This window comes from Platalea leucorodia, assembly GCF_965183815.1.
Source record: "Platalea leucorodia genome assembly, chromosome: 1".
In the NCBI taxonomy this organism is placed as follows: Eukaryota; Metazoa; Chordata; class Aves; order Pelecaniformes; family Threskiornithidae; genus Platalea; species Platalea leucorodia.
The window spans coordinates 91,252,443-91,270,787 of record NC_138823.1 but is presented as its reverse complement, the minus strand read 5'-3'; the positions used below and the strand labels follow the sequence as shown (position 1 = coordinate 91,270,787).

The window sequence follows — 18,345 nt, the reverse complement described above, 5'->3', positions numbered from 1 at the left end:
TAAGTTAACGTTGTAAACAGGTCAACAAGATCAGATCTTGGTTGCTGGAAGTGTTTTATTCTGCCAAGTTATTGCTGTCTGAGCTTTCCTTTTTCAGTAATATTAACTCAGAGTATATGCAATTTAACATAAAAGTTCACTTTTTTTGCACATTCATTCCTAAGTGCCAAGTGTTCGGTCTCTTGTCCGCTTTATAGTAGCGGGCAGCGTAACAGCCAGATTACTTGTCTCATCTAGGTGGAGCGCTTTGGGAATGACTGCATTATTAATAAGGAAAGATTGTCTTTAAATGAGCAAGAGCCATTCTTCTAGCAATGTGCTATAAATAGAAACAAAGTTTTAGTAGGTATATAAAATGAATAATAAATATCCATTAGGCTTGGAGCAGATTGCTGGCTGATATATGCCAAGTACCTAGTCTTTTCTCTTACAAATATTCTTGAAAAATCTGGTTTTCAGCAATATTGTGATAGCTGTGAGGGATGGTGGGTGGTCTGAATTGCTGTGGTGGTGGTGGGGATTTCAGGGAAGATGTTTTCTTCCTTGCCTGTCATGTTTCAGCCCTATTACTAGGTCATATTCATATTCGTCATTGTTATTATGGGTAGCTAATGTTTATACTGTCAAGAAAATTAATTTTTTTTTAAATGGTTCTTCTGAATAAAAGGCTTTGAAATAATTCAAAATAGCTAAATGGATTTTGAATAGGTAAATGACAATATCTGGCTATATTTTTTTGCCTGGTATGTGTTGTTGTTGACTTCACGTCCTGTGACGCAGCCCCACAAAAGCAAAGGTAAAGGATTACTTTCCAACTCAATAGAAATAAAATTCTAATTAAAACAATTTCCTACCTGTTGTGACAATGAAGTGTGAGGGGGGCCAAAAGTGTTCTATTTTTGTCTTAAATCTTCCACTAATGCTAGTGCAATACATTTTGATCAGTCTCCAGTGAGAATAAATTAGAAACCACTTTAACTAATACTTAAGTCCTTTTTTCAAATTAGTACCTCTTTTTAGTACAACTTGTTTTAAAACCTAGCTGAGATGAGAGCTAGGAATAACATGCCAGAGTGCTGTATCACCTTTTACATTTTTCACTGTAATATTTGGGCTATTCCAAATAGGCCTGCGAGCTTTCGAGTAGGCCTGAGAATATAAGGTCTAAGATGAGTTAAAAAAAAACCACAACAAACAAACTGTGGATCCTGCAAGCTTAGAGTGGAGCCAGAAATTTTAGGTTGTGGTTTGATTCTTCCTTCCTTAGTGAGAAATATATTTAGAGATGAGTGTACAGCTCTTGTAATTAACAGTTGTATAAAATCTCTGTTAAAAATAAAGTTACAAAGCATGAACTTAGAATCTAGTTGGGCTAAAACACATTCAATAAAAATATAACAAATTTTGTAGCTTATATTATGAACAACAAAAATACAATTTCCTGGTAGATTTGACCCTTAAAAACCACTTTGATTTTTTTCAGACGATTCTGCTGCTTTTTTCCTAAACATTAGTGTAAGATATGTCCTGGTGTGTTTTGTTTTCTTTCTTCCTCCCCTTGCTCTAACAGTGAGCAGTGAATCTTTCTCTTCTTCCAGAAGATGGAGACAAGAAAACAGCATATGGTAATGCTCACTGCTTGCTCTCCAACAGGCTCCAGCTGTTCATATCTTCAGCAGACAAGAGTAGTTTATGAGGCTGTTTCTTGCACTTGGGCTTTGTCCTCTATTTGCTTTGCTTTTTATCTGTTATAACTATTGTATGTGCATAATCCCTAGGCAATTTATCTGTTTCTGTGTGTGTGGTGAGGAAGTGTCCTTCACTTTGGTGTAATTGCAAAAGATACAAGGTTTACTTAAGTTTTCTCCATGTTGCTGAAATGATTTTCACCTTAGATTTACGTGGATTTTAAATTCTCTTGATGCTGGCTTCCAGCATTCAGCACAGATAAAGGCAGACATGGTCACAAGAACCAATTATAATTGAACATATTCAGTGAATAAGAGAAGATTGAGCTAGACACTTTCAAGCTAAATGGAAAGAGCAAAGAAAAGTAACACCAGGCAGAAACAATCCGTTAAGGGGGAAAAAAAGTAAGCTATAGCAGAAAGCAGCAGAAAAAAAATAGTACATTAATTCTAAGTGTATTAGAACACCAGCTAAACTCATCTGTTTGCGGTGCTGATGGGCCACAGTAGTAATGTTCTCTGTGGGGTGTTATAATATAAAACTACTTGCAGGTTAATGTTCTGCTTGTTTTGCTGCACAGCAGGTGGTAGTGAAAATCAGTTTTAGTCTGGTTGGTTTTGGGTTTTTTTTTTTTGTTTGTTTGTTTTTTTAATTTCTTGCCTCACATCTACCTGCCACACTTTTTAGCTGCAATTCATTGTACTTTCAAGAAGTCATAAGCATTAACTGCCTTGTATCCTGTTTTCAGGGGTATTCTAGAGAATAATGGCAGCTGGGGAATCTCTCACACCCGGGTCCCAACAGAATCCAGGCCAGGGCACGTTGCGCTTATAGCTGGATTCTATGAAGATGTCAGTGCAGTTGCTAAAGGTATGCTGGTCCTAAAGCTGTGAACACTGTCCTCCAAAATAAGGTGTTTTAGTGATGTGCTGGGCTTCTAGATGATTATTGGTAAATACCTGCATAGTGGTTTGTATACCAAGATTATATGGAAAAGAATCATTTTGGATGGTTTTCCCATTCTTAATATTGATAGATATGAAAATAACTTACATAAGTTAATATTTTGTGACATGGTGAAATTTAGCACCCTGGGTCTAAAAGCAGAACTATCTTATTTATGGAGTGACCTCTTCATATAACAGAGGTTTTAATTATCATTGAGGCTGTAATGGGATATGGCTAGGTCGATACCACAAACAAGAAGTGAACTGCAGTGTTTTAGCTGAACCATTGCTAGGTTGAGTTGTAGAATCAGTAGCAAAATAAAGTGAAAACCCCAACTCTGTTGTGTCCAGAGCTAGCTGTTACTACATGCTTGGAGGTTAATAATGTGGAACAAGCCTTCACATTACTGACTCGGTCTTTTGTGTGGTCCTCTGCCTCCCCCCAGGCTTCCAGGCCTGAACACTTGTGTTGTGTGTTGGTTTTGGACAGGGGAGGTAAGAGGAATTACTTGGTCTTGTCCATGTTGCTAATCAAAAGGTTCTTCCTTCTGAGATCTGCTACAAATGCAGGATTGGCAGCAATGGCTGTTAAGAGCATCTCTATATTTCCGTCAGCTGCCTTGTCATGGAAACAGAAGATCTTGAAGGTTTTATTGTGATGAGGTGGAACGTGACTGCTGGAAATATGGTATTTGAGTGTGTAATTTGTTGCCTAAAATGCCAAGATCTGAGTTCAGACAACAGGGGATTTAGAATTCAGGAGAATTTTAGCTGTTTAGAAGGTAAACCAGCTGTGTGTTTTGTCTGTTTGAATCCCTGCATAATGAGATTGGCTTAGGTTTTCAGCTCACTTCTTAATGAATGGGAGACTAATTGCAAATAGAGGTTGAAATGGAAGTAAAAAGCAAGACTCACAACGTGGAGTTCATTATGAAATAATATAAGGGCAACTTAAAAAAGAAAAATTTTGCATGGACTATCAATCTTAGCAGTCAATGAGGTCTTCTGGCAACCCCATTTAGATCCAGGTATGTTTGTTTAACAGGATGGAAGGAGAATCCAGTGGAATTTGACTCTGTTTTCAACGAAAGTAAATATACTTGGAGCTGGGGAAGCCCAGATATTTTGCCAATGTTTGCAAAAGGTAAGGTTTAAATTTTGTGCATCTTTAACACATAGTTATCAGGTAGTAAAATAGAGACACTTAAATTTTTTCAGTTAGAGAAGAAGGTGAATGAAGTATTTCCAGTTTGTATACTTGTGTATACCTGATTTCTAGTTTGTGAATTCAAGACTGGGTGGAGAAGAAGGAGGAAGCTTTTAAAGAGGATATCCCTATTTATTACTCATCTATTTAAAGAGGCCTTCCCTAATTCTATTAGCATGCTAAAGGCAACACACCCATAGTTGAAAGGACCTAATATTTTTTTCTTTACTTGAGGTTTAAAGCTCTTGTTTGTAAGTCTGCAGCTGGGGTTTTTCTTCCTCTGCGTGCAGCTCCCAGTGAGTCAGGTGATAGAACTGCAGCCATGCTTTTTGAGTGTCTGAGCTAGGGAAGTAGCTTATTGTGGGTTATCTTGCTTCTACTCCAGAACAATAATATATAAAGGGAAGAACTAGATGCAAGTAGGACCTGCCTGGTACTATTCCTGAAGCTGAGGTCTTTTCCCCATGGTGTGCAGCGTGTTAAAGTCTTGTCAGCCCAGTGCAATTGGTCTTTGAGCACACAGAGATTGCTGAGCAACACTTCAAACATTTAATGGGTCTCCAAGTTTAATTTCCTTTTGTTCTTGGAAGAATGAGGGCATAAACACCCTTTCCCATAATCTCAGAGTAAAACAGACTGAAGTGAAAAGGGGACAAGCTAGGAGCATATGCTGCTCTTCTGTTCTAACTATTGGCATTGACAAATCAGAAAAATGTGATAGGCAGGATAGGAGTGGAATCTAATATTGGTTTAGAAAAAGTGTACACCATATTTCTCATGATGATTCTTGAACTTTTGAACTCCAGTCTCTTCCCCCTCTCCTCCTGATATCCCCCCCCCCCCGGCTTTTCTGATCTTTGCTTGATCCTCATAAGTTTATGGTAAGCTGTACAAATATCTCCTGATAATTTCCCATGACCTCAGATTACAGCTTGTATTTGGGAATATTGTGATGGTAGTTGGGGAGAGGGGAAAGGTAGTACACTGCCCTTGCACAGATTGTTTACATTTTTGGAGATATGTTCTTGGGAAAATATTTGGGGAATTCAAGAATTTCCCAGACCCCTGTCCTTCTACTAGTTTTGTTTGAGTAAGAAGATAAGCAGAGGACTTGGAAGCAGCTTTGATGTTATCTGGAGGGATGTGCAAGGGTAATACCATACTGTTGCTGTGTCTCTCAATATGACTTGTTCTGAGTGGCATCAACAATGGAGCTTTCTTTTGCAGGGGGAGGGAAATGCCCCCAAATTGAGAAAGGTTTAGTGCAGCTCTGTCTCTGACAAGTAGATGCTGTATGGGAAAATGAATCATAGTTTCTCATTATAGAAAGGCAGATTAACTTCTTTCAGTAGAAAAAGGTGTTTCCCCTCCTTCCAAAGTAGAGAAGTTTTATAATACAGAAGGGAATGGAATCAAGCGTTTGTTCTTTAACTTTACTTTTCACAAAAAAGCCAAAAAGGAAATAGGGGAGCATAGCTTAATTTCACTCCTTCTTTCTAAGCTGCAAATTAGTGAGGTCACAGGACTCTTCTTGTGTGTATTTTGTCAGGCCAAAACGTTCAGAATTTTATTAACTGTTTCACTGCTTTCATTGGATGATGCATAAAGAGTATTTAACACCTGCTGGTTTTTGGGAAGGAGAGAAAAAAACCTTTGTTTCCTGTCATTGTCTATGTTCTTCAGATCCTTTTCCTGTCATAAAGTAACTATTTCAATGAAACGGTTGAGGATTCAATAGAGACGGTAGATAAAATGCTCACAGATCTCTTTGAATATCAAAATAGATATGCATGAAATCTAAATTTGTCAAAGTCTCAATGACTGTGTGATTAGTGTTTTAGTCCGAGAAAATGTCTGAAGCACCTTTGGAACTGGTGTGCAATTCACTTACATCTTAAGCGGAATTAAAAGGTGTCAGTTTCTAATAGTTAAACTTACTTAAGCTACACAAATTCAGTGTGATAATTTTAACCTTATTTTCTATGGTATTTTTAGTTTATGACCTTGAAATTATCTGAAAATAACGTACTTTGAAAATGCCTATGTTATTTCCAGAATGCTCTTTAAAATTTTGAGGTTTTCTTCTAGACTTGCTAGAATTTGAGGTTTGACTTGAACGATCCAGTCCTGTACTGTTTTGTCATGGGTATAGGTTGGAGTGTAATCCAGAGTGGAGTGTAATGCCATGCTGAAAAAGGAGCTGAGGATGTTGCTTCTGTTAAGGGAAGCAGATATTAGTCCTTTGCACCCAGACTGACATTTGTTCCACAGATTCTCTTTCTCTCTCTTGGAAACTAGCAGCAAGGCTAGGGTCATTGTTTAGCTTGAGTATGAAGAAGGGTGTCATCAAGACCATGGGGACAACCGGGACAAACCCTTGTCAGGGTTATTCTGGACAGAGACCTCTTGGTCTCTTCTTCTAGTTCCCTGTTCCTACAGCACACCAATAAAAATGCAGGATTTCTCACATTCCTCACCTGTCTGACGACAGCTCTTTGATGCCCACACTCTGTTGGCTCAGTGTCCGACTGTCCTTGTGCCTTCCTTCTTTTTTCCCCTCTTTTGTGCCTGCAAAATTTGCTAGCAAAAGTCTCCTGCTGGTCTGGGCTCCGACCGATGAAAGACTTGTCGGGCACAGGACCTGCCCCGCTAGCAGACCACGGGCTTTAGTTTCTGCAGGATGTAAATCTTATTGTAAGAGGGTGATAACTTGATCCCTGATCCTAATATTTGAATATTGATGCTGAGGGTGAGATGATGTGCCAGACAAGTCTGCAACAGGAATAGGTGGTATCTGGTGCGGGAGTTTCTGGCACCTCCAGTTATTTCCCTTAGTGTAATGGCAGCACCAAACCCAACAGAGCTCTGTGCTTGCTTCTAAAGGATGTTTTCATCCCTGGCTTCCTTCTATTTCTCTATCCCATATTTGATTTCTCATCCCCAAAGAAAGTATTGGGCATACTCTTGCCTGCCACCTCTCAAATGACAGAAATAAAATAATATTTTGCAACATTTTGCATACTAGGTTTTCTTATTTAAAAAAAAAGAAAATTATAAGCTATGCAGGCACTCTAAAACTTTCCTAGTATGACTTCATTTTGCCACTGTATCTTTTGTAGCAATGCAGGGTTGAGTGGGTTTTGTTTTCTGCTCTGGTAGAAATTAAAAATGGGTAAGTAGTAGATGTGTTCCTTTGCCTGGTCTGCCAGCTGCATGCTTTCATTTGACTACTTTGATGTGGCACCTCTCAAAGACAGGTCTTCTCAGGTTTGCTGTGACACTGTGGAAAAACAGTACAGCACTCTACCCTCTTAGACCATCAGTCATCCTGACAGTGATGGCCAGGGCTTATTTCTTCTTTTGAACTCCTTTATCCACCAATTGGAACTCCTTAAATCACTTTTTAATGCGTGGGAGTATTTTCATCCTTTTCTTTCAGACTCTGAGAATTGCAGTGAGTGTTCTGGGTTATAAGTAGTACTAATGTCTCCTGGCGGGGCAGCGGGGAGCTGCACCAGAAAATCTGTGCCAGCTTTCATCTTCCTGGCCTGAAATACCTGCATCCCTTGTGGGGGTTTGGACATAATCTTAGTTTAAACAGCTCCTTTATACTGGGATGTTAGTTCATTCACAAGCCTGGAAGCTTACAAAACTGCAGGATGTAATTGTGACATCCAGCAAATCGGCTATGTTCTCTCTGGCCAAGAACTGATAGAAGAACGTATTCACTCTGGGAGCTTACATAGTCACTGTAGAAATAGTATCCCCAAGCTGTAACAGCTCAGCCATTGACTGAATTATTTCATTAAACCCCACCTAACTTCAGATCTTTCCAGGGCTTCAGAAGTTTACTTTCTTCTAGGTCTTCATCTTTTTTTCCCACCTTTCTCTGCTTTGCTCTCTTGATAGTAAGTACAGAATGAAATTGCCTTGTCCAGATGCTGTGTTTTCGCATCAGTGACCCTCACGTTGTACTTTATGCCTGAATATAGTCCAGTAGTTCTCCCTTTTATATTTTGAAGCCATGTTTTAAAGATGCAGACTTTGAATGTTGTCTTTCTGAACTTGTCCACTCGGCTTTCAATACTGCATTGCCTCCTAGAATTGATGTACAGTAACTAAGTTACATCCCTCCTGTTGCCTTCATTGTATGTGATATATGATCTTTTCCTGTGTAAAAGGTCTCATTGATAGGGCATTGGCCTGTATCATTCGGTTTAACAACCAAAAGCTAAGTACATTTTCTTAAACAAAAAACTCCCCAAAATGTGTGTGTTCAAACAAGGCTCTTAATGTGTAGCTTCCTCTGTTAGAACTTTCTCAGTGAAACTCCTTGTTTCAAAACTAAGTTCTATTTAATTTACTTTGACTGGCATTTGTTCTACTCCTGCTTGCTTTTCTATACTTTATTTCCTCACCTGAGCATACTGGATAACATTCTTCCTCTTTCCTCTGAGGTGCTGATAAGCTAATGAGTTAAAATGGTACCCAGGCTTCAAAAAAACATAAATGGTGGAGAAGTTTAAAATAAGGAGAAAACTTCTTTGAGTTCTCTTAGGATTGTCATTCTTGATAGATTTCTACTCCTATGCATTAATATTCATATATTTTTGACCATGAGAAAAGGAAGAAAACTTTTTTCTGTCTTCTATTCCATCTATTTTTGTTTGTTTTTTTGCAGGTGCTACTGGAGATCATGTTTATACATTTTGTTATGCAGCAGAAAGTGAAGACTTTGGAGCAAAAGATGCAGCCAAGCTTGACACATGGGTTTTTGATCATGTTAAGGTGAGCAGAGAATCTTTTTATGCTACCTGTGTATAAAAAGCACAGCTGGGTGTTAACTTTATCATAGAACATGTTAACTTTATCATAGAACTAGAAAGTAAGCAATTTTTGAAAGATCTGTCACTTCGGGTCATAAATAAAAATTGCTTGAATTGATTATCATGACTAATGTAATGGAAGCTTAGAGGAAGTATTTGTCATTCAGTGCTAATAAAAAAAACTAACACTAATAAAAGTACCCTTTAAAAACATTCTTGGCTTTTCTTTGTCTTAAATTTGCATATAATCTGAAACCCATCTTGAAGTACTATAAACCCTTTAAAATCTTGAATGTGATTATTTAAGGATTTTGTAACAAGTATTATGGCATGGCAGAAATGGTAAGTCTTGATGATGAGAAAGAAATGGACAATATTATTGACTTGATTTTTGTCAGGCTTGTATCCACTGTAATTATACAGTGTGGCTTGTTCTGATGCACGTAGCTGGCTCCTGATTCTCTACTGTGGTTCATGCTATGCTGTGGCTGCCAGAGGAGTCATGGTTGGTTTGGGGGGGGGAAAGGGGAGCGGAGGCGGCTTAGGCCCTGAAGCAGTAGAACTTGTTCACGTGGTGCTCTGCTCAGCTGACTTGGGTCAGTGCTGGTTCATGACTGTTGTTTTCTGTGACTCTGTCACTGTAAGTATTAATAGTCCAAGGCACATAGTTTCTGATTATTCATGTTATTCCATGCTACCTCACTTGTCCTGGATTAAGAAATGCTGATAGTGGGCATTGGTGTATAAATATCTGTATCAGTGGAGCAATTAGGTGAGTTACTTTCTGGATCTCATAACAATGTTAATGGAGTTTAAGACTTAAAAAATTTTCCACAAGCTCTCTGGGCTGTGTACATCAACACTAGCTAACCAGCATAAATCAAATCAAACTAAAAGTAAAACCAAATAAATCAATAAACCAAATCAGCATCTATATTAGGAAGCCAAGGGTGCGTCTCCTTTAAACAGTGAGGTAGGGTGGAAAAGTTCATTATAGTTTGCTAATTTTCAAGGGAAGTGATTTTCTGAGTTTGCAAGGTGAAAAGGTGTTTTTTCTAACTGTCATCCTCTCCCTGAACGTGCACTTGAGCTAGGTTGCTGTTGTAATGCGTATGAATAATACAAATCAAATTAGGCTGTCAATTACACTTGAATAGCTGTTGTCTTAAAGTTGCACCCTGCTGTCATTTGGAGCTGCACAGGTACGTGAGGGTGGTACTACCTTTCTTTTGCTTCAAAAAACCTAATGACATTTCTTCTTTCAAACTATAATGATACGTTTAATATATATGTCATTACTGATGACTTTTTCCTTGCAACCAGCACCATTAGTTTAAAGACTTAATTTGCCCATCTAAATTTCATACTATGAATGGATAGGACTTGATTGACTGGTGTAAAACACTCGTTCCATTAATCATCTCTTCAATTACACATCAGTGCGTCAGAAGCGTGAAATATGAGGCTGACTGAAACTGGGGTCACTCTGCTATTGTAACTTGAACAACTCTCAGCTATGCTGGTGAGATTATATGTAAGTAACAATGACAAGTTGCTGAAATCTAAATTCTGGTTTACGTACATTTTTTTTTCTCATTTGAGTTTTATCTCAAATATTTAACAACACTGTTTAACTCTACGTTGGGCAAGGTGGTCCCTGGATTTTGGCCTCTTTAGGAAGCAAAATACACTAACGCGTGCTCCCTCTCTACTGCGTAGTCAGCAGGTCCCAAGCATCACGAGGGCTGCTTGTGGCTTCCTCTGCCCCAAAAAAGATGGGGATAAAACGGAGAATGGCTAACTAATGTTTGGGCTACTAGTGCTGGCATCCTGAAATTGCTTGTTCTCTTAAAAAGCGCTAACTAATGATAACTCAGTTGGTCAGGAGATGAGACACTCTGACTAGTTGTTATTTGTATGGATCAGAAGCAGATTGCTTAAATCATTAGTGGAAGAAAAAAGTGTGTGATACTTGATAGTTCCTGTCATGTCTGCTCATGGTACCGGGTGATCCTAGCCCTTTCTTGGGACAAACAAAATTGAGTATAGACTAGACTGGGTGGGGTTTTTATCTGCAGCTGGTTAAAACTCAGTGATTTTAATGTGTGGTAATAGCTTGGGAGTGGCTTGGAGATCCAGATGGGTATGGAGTTGTTTGACTGTGGTTTTTTCTGGTTTTTGGTGGTGCTTTTTTTTTTTTTTTTTTCTAGAAGCCTTCAAAATAATTAAGGGACTGAGGGTAATTTAGTGTGATGTGGCCCAATGATTCTCAGTTAAATAACCTTTACCTAGATCATAGTCTGAGTCTGTGCTAAAGAAAAATTAGGGTGCAAAATACCGGGAGTCTTGGTTAACTAAAATTGTCTTTTTAATGCATTTCTGATTTTTTTTTAAAGTATTTTGTGAAAAACAGTTTTATAAGATTGAACTCTTTTTTAGGGTAAAATGATTAAAATTCCAGGAACTCAAACAGTCTTGAAGATGAGTCGCAGTAATGGTCTAACCACAATTTATTATGACCACAGGGCAGGATATGCTCAAGGTATTCAGTTAATGTCTTCTGACTTAAATGGATATACATTTCTTCTCCCCCCTCCCATTTTGAACACAGTACTTCATTCTTCCTTTGGCCCTTTTCTGCTGGAAGAAGGCCAGACCAAGCCTTCAGACTGTCCCTTCTGTGCATGGTTGGGGCAAGAGTCCAGAACTGAATGATGTTAAACTTTGAAGCTCTGCAGACAGTGCCATGACCTGATGTGGATTTCTACCAGTGGATTTCAATACAGATAGCTCTGCTCTAACTAGCAGTACAATGGTTGAATGATTTATTTTTAATATGTGTAAGAGGCTTGTGCATGAGCATGCTCAACTGATATATATGCTAGGTTTATATGTTTATCCTGCCTTCGTACATTTATTTTACATCTAAAAACTGGCATAACTATTTAAACTCTCACATGAGCACACATCAGCATGCATAGCTTTAATCTACCAATTTAATAAAGTTGTCCTGGATTTATGTATGAAGGAGCTTTGTGAAAGGAGGTTTGTTAGGTCCCTTTCTCCCTGTACATCCATGCATTCAGCAACAGTTTGTCAGCTCTATTAAAGGATCATGCTTCCATGGAGGGTTCTGTTTGGGGGACCAAATGGTCTCCAACAACTTCTGTTAAACATCTATGGAGTCCATATTTTGTTCAGACATCAGTAAATCATGTTTTTGCTAGACCTTCTAGGTAGTCTTTTTTCTTCCTTGCTTTGTCCCATCCAAGGAGGAAGATGATACTAAAAGATTTCACATAGTTGTAACCAAACTTCTCTTGTAATATTTTAATTAGTATTACATTATAATTAACTTTACATTTTACTGTGAATGTTTTAATGGGAAACTTATTGCTGATCTTACTAAATTGTGTATCAGTTGTAGTCAGGGCATTATTTGTTGTTAATTGCCAGAAAATCATAGAAAAATTGCCAGAATCATAGAAAAAGAAGGTTGGAAGAAAGCTGTAGTGGTTATCAAGTCCAATTCCCTGCATGAAGGACGTCGAGTTAGAGCAGGCTGCTCAGGCCTTGCCAAGTCAAGTTTTGAGCGTCTTCTAGGGCAGAAATTCAGTGACCTCTTGAGCACCTGTTCCAATATCTGGCTACAGTTATGGTTTTAAAAAAAAATTTAAGAAGTCTCTTTATCTTACTGGAATTTCCCACATTTCAAGTTGTGAGTTTCCCCTTGTCCCATCACCAAGGCCCTCTGAGCAGTCTGGCTCAATTTTATCTTCACCTTCTCAGTAGACGGCTGTAGACAGCAATGAGATCTCTCCTTAGCTGCCTTTTCTTGAGACTGGAGAAACTGAGTTCTCTCAGCTTCTTTGTTGTTTACTCCCATCCCTGAAACTTCTTGGTGGTATTCGGCTTAAATATAGGAGGGAGGTAATATTACTGAATAAAGCAAATAAAAGGGAAACAAAAAAATTGGGACAGAAAGATAGAGTTAATATATAATGGTGACTTGGAAACTAGTGTTGAGTGGTGATAAGTCTCAAGTTTTGTGAATACTGAATACCAAAAAGAAGGTACCTTTAGCAGGCTACAAGAAGATACAAGGATAATGCTGGACAAACAGTTCAGCAGCCTCCAGAGCAAGGTGAAATGGTTTTTGCCCCTACCGTTTGGTGTCCTGCTTACCAACTCACCACCTTTATCAGCCTAAGATAACTCCTTGTGGTGAACTTCCTATTTGGTTGGGGTTTTTTTTAGTAAAACATTTAAAAAATGTTCCATGGTATACAGTTTGCTGTTTCCTCTGGGAAAAGATGCCATGTCTTAGGTTACACTCCTCTTCCTTTGGTTGTCTTATTCTTCATTAGCCAGAGGTTGGGCAAGCTCTTCTGGCTGCTGCTGCTCTGGGTTACGAGGTGGCTGTACATCAACAATTTGTCTGCCTCTTCATCCTGGTTGGGTGGTCTATAGCAGACTCCCACCATGATATCTGCCTTGTTGGCCTTCCCCCTCATTCTTACCCATAAACACTCAATCCTATCGGCACCATCATCAAGCTCTAGACAGTCAAAACACTCCCTAATGTACAAGGCTACCCCACCGCCCCTGCTTCCTTGCCTGTCCCTTCTGAAGGGTTTATAGCCATCTGTTGCAGCACTCCAGTTGTGCGAGCCATCCCACCATGTTTCCGTGGTGGCAACTGTGTCATTGTTTTCCTGCTGCACAACGGCTTCCAGCTCCTCCTGTTTGTGGCCCACGCTGCGTGCATTGGTGTCGATGCACTTCAGTTGGGCTATTGATCCCACCACCTTCTTGGGGGGAGAAGCCCTAATTCCTACATGACCATTCTCGGGTGCTTCTGTGGTTTCTAACACATCCATAACCCTTGTATCTTTGCTGCCACATGGATCTCCATACCCTACCTCCACTGAGGTGAAGGATCTCCATTCCCTACTCTCCACTGAGACAGCAGACCAAAGAACCTCACTAACTGTCCCTCAAACATTGGCGTGCAGCCCCCAGGCTTATCTCTAGTGAGCCTAGTTTTATCCCTTTCCCCCTTCAAATCTAGTTTAAACCTCTGTCAATGAGCCCTGCTAACTCCTGTGCAAAGATGATTCTATGATTATCTCCGGACTTTCTATGATGATTCTGTGATATCTCTGGACTTTGGTCATGATTTTGTTTGGACAAGAGCTGAAGTTGAGAGCGTGCAAATATTAGTCCATGCGGCTTGTGTATATTCAGGGGGAAAAAAAGGTGGAATTGTGTACTGCCACGGTTTCCTGACATGGCTTACTGTGATACTCTTGCTACCAGTTTGGTCTTTCTCTGGGTACAGTGACTTTCGTTTACACAGGGTGTGAGCTTTAGTTTTTAACAGCTCCACTGCTATCACAGGTGTGTGGTGGACTGCTCTGTCCTTTGGTGGTAGAAATGATTCACTGGCTCTACCAGTATTTTCCCTGGACTGTTGTGTGAAATTCAGACACTTTCCTTTATATTAATGTACTGAAAGGTTCTCTGGATGCTCTTTGAACTAAAACCGTATCCAACTTTGTTTCCTTGGGCAGTGCTGTTACTAAGGAGATCACACTGGAATAGCTGTCTCCCTGCATTTTGCATTGCTGTAATATGGCTGGTCTAACACAGACTAGCCATGTCAAGATTCATTCCATCTGAGGGGAAAATCCTCCCGGCATCTGCCTCAGGGATGCTTAAATAGGACATGTGCAAGGCAGATGTGTGTTCTGTAGTTCATGTATTTGCAAAGCGTGTCTTGTTTTGTTCTGTTTTAATTTGGTTTCTGCAAACAAGTTGTAGCTTGGTATCTCAGTCCTGCAGAACCTCCTTCCAAAGCAAGAGTATTTGAGACCTTTGCTTCTAGCTTGAAATCGATAAATCAATGGAAATATAAAGCCATAAGTGGATCTTGGGAATGGTGCATAGTTGTGATTACATAGGAGTTAAAGAAGGGATGATACACAATCATCCGGTATTTCTGCCTAAAGAAACTCAAATAACACTTTAAAGAAAGAAAAAAAAAAACAAAACCAAACAAAAAGACTCCTCAACTTGAGGTGTGTTGCCTGTCTTAACCTGAAACTTTGGACTGACTATATTGACGGTAGTTATCCTCCAAGAAGTAAATTGGGAAGGAATTAATTTTTCTCTTTCATAACTCAAATAACTACTAGTATTTTGACATGAAAACAGCTGCATTTTAGTTTTAATAGGCTGCCTGTCATCTTTTTCCATTGTACTCAGATTAATATCTTAATGGCTTATTCCATACAGGACTTCTTTAATTCTTCCAGAAGTAATCAAACGTTATTCTCTGCACTGAATGAAGAGAAAGTGGTTCTGTTCCTGCATTTGCTAGGCATAGACACAAATGGACATGCTCATCGGCCAAACTCAAGGTAATTGAGAGATTAAGCATATCTTTCTTACTAGTTTTAAATACACACAGTAACTTTACCAGTGCTGTTTATCAAGCTTGAAAGAAGACTTTTAGTCTTTAGGGTTTCTACAATAGGTCGTATATGTCACCATGATTACTAATGTTCTGAATTTTCTAGGGTTTTTTGGTTTTAAGGTCTCCTCTGTGGAAGTGACAGCTTTTTGCTACATACAGCGTGCCTGGGTATACTCCTGTACCCAAGTCTGATTTTTAGCAGATTGTCTTAGTTATAGTCAACACATGATCTAGACGATATGTAGGAAATGGTAGTTTTATACATAAAATGGAAACAATTCTCAGATTCCCCAAGGCTGAAATAGTGTGGTTGAATTTATAGACAACAGTAAGCTCAGAAATAATGGCTGCAAATTCCAGCATTATGTTTTAGCTTTCCTTAGGACACTTGAACAAAGAGAAGAGTTTAGACTAACAGCACTCATCACCAATTCATCTTGAAATGCGTTATTTGAGAACTTCCTTTTCATTTCCTCACATGCTTTGAATGTAGGATATTATGTCTTTCTCTTGATCGTTGCATGTCTTCAAAATCCTTGCTCTGATTTCCTACATCATTCCGAAGTTCATATTTGCTGTATGTCTCATGTTCTTTTTTTGATTTTTTTTTTTGAAGATACAGTTTTAAAACTGACTTTTAACAACCGCAACAAATAGGAAATTAGTTGGCTGAAAGTTAATCATGGTCACTTTTTCTAAAAATATACAAATATTTTGTTAAGGCTCTATTCCACAATACTTTGAGCCCTGTGCTGTCCCTACATGGTCAGATCTTTCTTTGCTTAACTTTCTTTAGTTACTGGCTTAAAGTAATTTTTGAAACTTAAAATTTAAGGTGTTTGAGTTTTCCAGAATTCCTTAGTTTTGACATTCTCCTTAACTTGCCTGATAGCTGTGGGTGATTAAATTATAGTCTTCAATCAAGGACAGGTCAGATTTGAAATATAAATAAATATCCATTTGAGACTGTAGTTTTAAGAACCTTCAAACTGTGCTGTGACAATTTAGTATCTCACATGAGACTTAGAGGAGGAGAGATTTTACATCTAGGATGTCTTTTGTTAGCTTGAGGTTCTGTAGAGGATAAAGCTGTCTATAGTCAAAGGATCGAGCATTATGACCATGGATAACTTGCTTTATACCAAAGGTGAGAGCCACCGTGAATCTAATAACATTTTTTCTTATTTTTCTAGGGAATACAAGGAGAATATTAAAAAAGTTGATGAGGGTGTAAAAGAAATTGCATCGATGATTGACAATTTCTATGGAAATGATGGAAAAACTGCATTTATTTTAACTTCTGACCATGGAATGACAGATTGGGGTGAGTCTTTTTAAATGTTGAGTCAGTGAGTTTATGGCTGAGTATCTGGAGTGCGAATAGAGCTCTGTCCCATTCGAAGCTTTGGAGCCCCTGCTTTGGTTTGATATCCTAAGTGTTGCTTTGTATATGAAGCCCATGCAAATTAAGAAATGGTTAATTGGCTGCAGGAGCCCTCATCAGCCCTGTGGCAGCTGAGTTGCATATCTGGACAGAAAAAAGAAAATGAATACCACCTCTGTCAGAGGCTCCCTGCAGAAAACTAGCCCAAGCAGGAGGAGATTGTGTTATTTGGCTGCCAACCACAAAGTTGGTTTTGTTCCAGCCCATGGGGGAGATATAGTTTTCACTTTGGTGCTCTGAAGCACCTGGTAAAGGTGGCAGATATGTCCAGGAGCTGGTGAAAAACTTCAGCGAGGGGATCTTTTTGCTTATTTTGGCCTTTTAGGCACACCAGAAAGGATGGGGCTGCTGTGTGATCTGTTTAGAGGAGGCTGGTGCTGGAGACTAGGTGGAGCAGCTGAGAGTACGGAAAGGAGGGTGAGGCAGGTGGCCGGCCAGGCCGGTACCCACAGAGGGCACTTGTGAAGGGCATGACCGCAGTGGCCAAATGACTTGAGCCAATTTTGGCGTAACTAGATAAAGGGCAGATGAGAAGAGTTTACGGTGGTGAACTCATTTAGACAATTTTTTTTCCTCTCCTTTTTTCTTTTATCAAGAATTTTAAGAACACTTCTGTCCTTGTGTGCAGCCGATGAAAGTGATGTCTCTCTTCCAACGCTGTGTGTGTTTGTAACTCCTAACTGTGATACTTTCGAACCAAGGATGCTTCAGATGTGGTCTTGGCAAAATTCAGCATCTTATTCTGTGTGTGAAATCCTAAACTTTTTAAATGGAAGGGATACAGACTTCTGTCATCACAAATGACAAAAATATTTGTGTATTTATTCAAAATCAACCTAATTACCTCAGGTGCTGATTTGTGAAATAGTCTGATTTGAATCTTATTTACTGTTGAGCTGACTGCCACTTGCAATAAAATTTTAATTCTGGCACCTATTTTTTTTGTCTGTTTCAAGTAATCATAATTTTTTATAAGGGAAGTGCGTGTGTGTGTGTGTATATATATATATTATATATATATATGATCATAGGGACCTCAGGAAGTCCAACCACCTACTCAAAGCAGGATCAGCTTTGGGAAAAGACACGGTTGCTTGGGCTTTATCCAGCAGGGCCTTTAAAACCTCAAAGGATGGAGCCTATGCAACCCCCTTGGGCAGCCTGCTCTGCTGCTTGCCTGCCCTCATGAAGGGGAAAAGGTTTCCTTTATCTGCACTCTGAACCTCCTTTGTTTCAACTTATGCCTGTTCTCTCTCATCCTCCCATCCTGCACCGCAGTGAGACCCTGACTCCATCCTCTCTCAAACCCCCTCGCAGTGAGGTATAGGCAGGATGCTCTGTTATGTCCTTCCCAAAGCCATCTTCTCCAGGCTGAACAAGTCCCAATTCCTCAACCTCTCCTCACAGGACGAGTGCTCCTCTGACCAATTTGGAGGCCCCCCCTTCCCCCCCCCCCCCCCCCCGAACTCATTCCGGATGGTTGATGTCTTTCCTGTACTGGAGGGGCCCAAAACTGGATCCAGTGTCTAGAGGTTGTCTCACAGGTACTGAGTAGAGGAGGATAATCCCTTCCCTGGACTGTGCTCCAGTTAACATGGCCCAGGGTGCTGTTGGCCTTCCTTGCTGTCAGCGTGCGCTGCTGGGGTGTTCTCATTTTGTACTGGATCCTTTGAAGGGGGAATAAAAGGTGACAGGAGTAACTCTTCAGGGTTTGAGAACCACTGGTCTGTCATAGTTTTCTGTCATCTCTTTCT

General features: G+C 39.5%; 1 protein-coding gene across 7 annotated transcripts in view; it reads left to right on the top strand.

Moving 5' to 3' along the window:
* Positions 1-18,345, top strand: part of PIGN (phosphatidylinositol glycan anchor biosynthesis class N) — a 111,377-nt gene that overhangs the window by 19,698 nt on the left and 73,334 nt on the right. For 4 of the 7 annotated variants that reach the window (XM_082320807.1, XM_082320805.1, XM_082320808.1 and 1 more), the window contains 5 exons: positions 2,438-2,559; positions 3,682-3,780; positions 8,525-8,631; positions 14,967-15,091; positions 16,341-16,471. In XM_082320807.1, coding sequence (XP_082176933.1) covers positions 2,438-2,559; positions 3,682-3,780; positions 8,525-8,631; positions 14,967-15,091; positions 16,341-16,471 — 584 coding nt within the window. Of the gene's footprint in view, positions 1-2,437; positions 2,560-3,206; positions 3,325-3,681; positions 3,781-8,524; positions 8,632-14,966; positions 15,092-16,340; positions 16,472-18,345 lie in introns of those variants that run through there. The other 3 variants (XM_082320811.1, XM_082320806.1, XM_082320810.1) reach the window with 3 other exon arrangements.